This window comes from Mustela putorius, unplaced genomic scaffold, assembly GCF_011764305.1.
Source record: "Mustela putorius furo isolate JIRA1106 unplaced genomic scaffold, ASM1176430v1.1 tig00003983_pilon_pilon_pilon, whole genome shotgun sequence".
Classification (NCBI taxonomy): Eukaryota; Metazoa; Chordata; class Mammalia; order Carnivora; family Mustelidae; genus Mustela; species Mustela putorius.
Window position 1 is genome coordinate 3758250 of NW_025422123.1, and position 4706 is coordinate 3762955.

Below are 4706 nucleotides of genomic sequence, written 5' to 3' on the forward strand. Positions count from 1 at the left end.
TGTCTGCCAAGGGGGGCTCTGGTCACACCTTAGCTTGAGGCTGATGGAGAAAAGGAGGGTGGGACTGGGCTGATGGGGCTCAAGATGTGGAGGGAGAAGGGGAGGGCAAGGTGGACAGACTGGAGCCTGGACAGAGGTGTTGGGCAAGAGAGCTTTTGAAGCCGAGGATGGGCAGGAGCAGAACAGCCCTCATTTACAAAGCACTTACTTCACGTCAGGCAATACTCCGAGCACCTAACGTGTATGATTTAATCCTCGCATCAACCCTGTGAGATGGGGCTTGTTTATCCCTGCTTTACAGATGAGGAAAAGGAGGCACAGAGGATAAGTCGCTTGTCCACAGTCAACACAGCTAGCAAGTGGTGTGGCGGGGCTTTGAACCCAGGCTCCAGCTGCCACAAGCTTCTCCACCAAGTTAGGGGGCTTTTTACAGGACGGTATGGATGCTTAGGTGGTGCAGGGACCAGGTCCCGGATCCTTTCTTTCCCTCCACTCCCTTCTATGGTGTCATCGGCAGGCAGGGCCAGGTGGAAGAAAAACAAAAACAAAAACAAAAAAGAGTTACACATGCTGAGAGAAGGACATGATTGTAGCATTTATCCAGGGCAGTTAAGGTTTGGGGCTGGTCCCTTGGTTCCTCCGTCCCCTGCAGTCCCTGGAAGGTGCTGGAGACCCCGAGAGGTAGTAGTGGCAGAATTTGCCCTAGCTTTCTCCTGTCTCTTCTCACCTGTCCTCAGCCAAGTTGCTGCCCTGGGACCCCAGAGACCAAGCAAGCCTTCTCCAGGTGGGGCTCTGCAGGAGGGCATCTGTGGACCTCCCAGCCTAGGCTCCAAACCAGCTAGACAGGGGTCTCTCCAGACTCCCCTTCTTCAGCATAAGAGAAAAGAGGATGGGGACTAGAATCAGGACTGCACAGGGCTGTTGTGCTTGCTGCTGGTTCAGGGTAAATACTCAAAAATATTTAATTATTGAGTCAATGGGCAAGTCTCATCCCAAGAAAGCTAGGGACTCTGGTCCCGGTCTGTGGGGTGGCAGGTGGAGACGCTAGTCCCTCGGCTGACTCTGGAATGTCTAGATCCCATTTCCCAGCCTGACTCCTCTCAATCGGGGTCTCCCCAGGTCCTCAGCATGTAGGATGAAGTGGGGGTGAGGAGGAAGGTGGGGTGCATCGCTTCCCCCAACCCTGCAAGGTAACCAGCACAGCACAACCACAGAGGGCAGTCCGTTCCAAGCTGGTCTGCCCTGGACAGTCCTCTGGGATCTTTCAAAAATGCCAAAGCCCAGACCAGCTAAATCCCGTCCCTGGGGTGGGACTTGTGGATCAGGATTTTTGAAACTCCCCAGGTAATCCCACTGTGCAGACAAGCTTGGGAACCCCTGGGAGGGGCTGCATGCCATCTCAAAGCCCCTGCATATCTACTTCTTGCTTGAACCTCTAATATCTGCCTATTTCATTGGCAGGCAAGGTTTTGTTAAAAAAAAAAAATACACACACACACACACACACACACACACACACATATATAGCGGCACGTGGGCAGCTCAGTCAGTTGAGCGTCTGACTCTGGATTTCGGCTCAGGTCATGATCTCCACATTGAGACAGCCCGTGTGGGGCTCTGCGCTCAGCAGGGAGTCAGCTTCTCTGCCTCTGCCCCTCCCCCAACTCTCTAAATAAATAAATAAAATCTAAAAAAATATGTATGTGTGTGTGTGCACACATACATGGATTCACACACCCCAAATTCAATTTGTACCCCCTGCAGAAACTGTAGAAATAATTACAAAGAGGAAAATGAAAACCTGAACCTCACGCGTTTGTAGCAGTGACTGTTGACATCTGTTTTCCTTGATTTCCTTCCTTCTTGATGGTTGAGGAAACTGAGGTAGGGAAACTGGGTAACTTTTCCCAAAGTCACAGAGATACAAAGTAGCAGAGTCAGGATTTGAACCTGGGGCCCTGACGGAGCTCGTTGGGTCGGGCTGTCATGAGGTCTCAGGGGACTAATCCCGGGCAAGGGCCCCCACTGGATGTAGGGGGCTGTGAAAGGGGAAGGCGCTCTACAGGGAAAGAGGAAGGTGGCCCTCAGGCTGGTTTTCGACACTGTCCTTGTGTGTCCAGGGCAGGGGAATGGAGCCCAACTCCACGTTCACGGCCACCGGACTCACAGCCACACCCGAGCGATGGCTCCGACTCCTCTTCGCCGGGCTGTGCAGCCTCATCCTGCTGGTGGGGCTGCCGGCCAATGGGCTGATGCTGCTCGTGGCAGGCCGGGACTCAGGCACCTCCCGGCCGCTCCGCGCCCTGACCAACAGCCTCATGGTGAACGTCACACTGTCTGACCTGCTCTTCATGGTCTGCGTGGTGCCCGTGCTGCTGCTGAGCTTCTTGCGGCGTGACTGGTGGCTAGGCCCTGTCATCTGTACTGCCAGCCAGGCCACCAACAATGCTACCATGTTCTGTACCTTCTACAGCATGGTGGCCACGGCTTTTCTGCGCCACGTGGCAGTGGCCCGGCCTGAAGTGGCCCTCTCCGCTGGCCGAGGCACCCGCCTGCTTCTCTGTGGGGCCATGTGGGTCCTGGGCATCACCACCTCGTTGCCCAACTGGCTGTTCCAGAGAGTGGTGGTGGAGGAGGGGGCAGCGGGGACCCGGGCCTGCCTCCTGCTCCTGAGCCCTGCAGGGACCTCCTGTTACTTCACCCTGCTGGGAGCCCTGGCCTTCTTGCCTTGTGTGGGGGGGCTGGGCTGCTCTTTCAGCCATGTGGGCTGGCTCATGCGGACACAGCCTCGTGGCCCCAGTGGGGAGAGCATCCAGGAGCACAGGGAGAACACAGCATTCATCCTGGTGGTGCTGGGGGCCTTTGTGCTGATGTGGGGGCCCTGCTCCGTGCTGGGCTATGTGGCGGCTGTGGGTGGCCTGCCTGTCACGCCAGCGGCTTTTGTGGCATCCAGCCTCTGCACTATCCTGGCCTACTCCAATTGTGCCGTGAGCCCCATCCTTTGCTTCTACCTCTCCCGCCCCTTCCAGGCAGGGCTCAGGGATGTCTTCTGCAGGCCCACAGCTGCCACCCACCCTGAGGGTATGGGCGGGGCCGGTATGGTGCTGGAGAGCATCCAGCTGGGCCAGGACAGGGCCTGAGGAGGCCTTATGGATTCTGGGGGGCGGGGTGGGGGGGCAGGGGGGCTGGTCTGAGAAGATAGGCTGATGGGAGAGAGGGCTGAGAGTCAAGAGGGGTGGGAAGACGCTTAGGGACACTAGAGCCTATCCCCTCCATTTTACCAATGGAGACTGAGATCCAGAGAGGGCAGGTGGCCCAGCCAAGGAGACACAGCAACCGAAATGGTGACTGGATTGATGCTCTTGTCCCACCTTGGGACTCAGCTCCCTGTAGACTCTACCACTTTCCAGTTGTATGATCTTGAACAAGTCCCTTCACCTCTCTCTGACTCTTTTCTCTCATCTGGGGTAGTGATCATACCCTTCTTCATAGCATTGTTATAAAGACAAACATAACATATAATGTGCTTAGAAGGCCTGGTGCTTCGTAAGCGCGTATGGGTTTCATCATTACTATTATCATTATCATCTTATTTTTATTAATTCAGGGGCATTTGAGGTGAGGGGACAAGAGGTCGGTAAAGGGATTCCAAAGGCAGAGATGTGGGTATAGGAATGACCCAGAGAATAACAGCCTGGGGTCCTTAATCCTGAAGGCCTGGGAAAAAATGGGGTGAGGGGAAGAGACAGCTGCTATTGGGGTAGGGGCCCCAAGGCCAGGAGAGCCCATTAGGGACCTCTCCCCTCTTTGCCTGCCCTCCCCCAGCTGGGTCACACACACCTCTCACCCCAACAAGCGAATACAAGGTCAACCTTGAAGCCATGAATTTCTGAATGCCTCCTTTCTTCTCTGCAATTTCTCTTCCCAGTGTGGCACACACTTCCTTCTTCCCAGAGCTACTGAAGGTCTCCACCTCTCCTACCCTATCTCCTCTGAGAAGTTCCCAAACTCCAGGACCTCCCTCCTGGAAGCAGGTCTCAGAATCTGTGTTAGTTTGGTAACCAGGGGAATTGTCTCTACTTAAAGTCCCAAGACAACATGTTCTGCTTGGTAATAGTGTTACGGTTAAACACACACACACACAATCTGTCTCTATGGTCAAAAGGCTTTAGAAACACTGGGTTAAACCAACTTAAACGGGTCTCTTTGCTGCAGGACTTATCAGAGCCTTGAATACCTCAAAGGTCACTGGGATTCTCTGAGAGGGGCTCAGAGTAGGCAGGTCCTCAAAATCCATGTGAGAGAACCAGCGTTCTGTGGACACACCTTGAGAAATAACCCAGGAGGGAAGCTACAGTGTCAAGCACAGTATAGATGACCTTAGCTCCCTGGGGTGGTGGCTCTGAGACTTGATTCCCCTGCCCGGTGGGCATCTCCTCTTGACGTTTTCTCACAGGCACCCAAGGTGAGGCAAAATGGGTCACTGGTTCTGGGAACTCCCTCCTTCGGAGCTATGACCCCACCCGGTTCTTACTCAAAGCATATTGGAATGCAAGTCAGTGGGGTAGCTAATTATAGGGACAGCCATGAATCCGCTCTAATTTACTATAAAATCATAAGAAGTAAATAAGTCCCAAACTTTGGTATAATTGGTCCCAGATTTCTTGTGAAGCGCAGATTGGAAATGGCTGGCTGGAGGGCTAATC

At 54.1% G+C, this 4706-nt stretch overlaps 1 protein-coding gene across 1 annotated transcript; it reads left to right on the forward strand.

The window, feature by feature from the left end:
• Positions 1-2125: 2125 nt before the first annotated feature.
• LOC101680998 (galanin receptor type 1-like) lies at positions 2126-3140 on the forward strand. Its single transcript, XM_013061365.2, has one exon. It carries the CDS (start codon positions 2130-2132, stop codon positions 3138-3140), a length of 1011 nt encoding a protein of 336 aa, XP_012916819.1. The 5' UTR covers positions 2126-2129.
• The last annotated feature ends 1566 nt before the right edge of the window (positions 3141-4706 follow it).

Bases quoted from the DNA above. Each gene is read 5' to 3' on its own strand.
- LOC101680998 (XM_013061365.2), top strand. From the start codon at position 2,130: ATGGAGCCCAACTCCACGTTCACGGCCACCGGACTCACAGCCACACCC.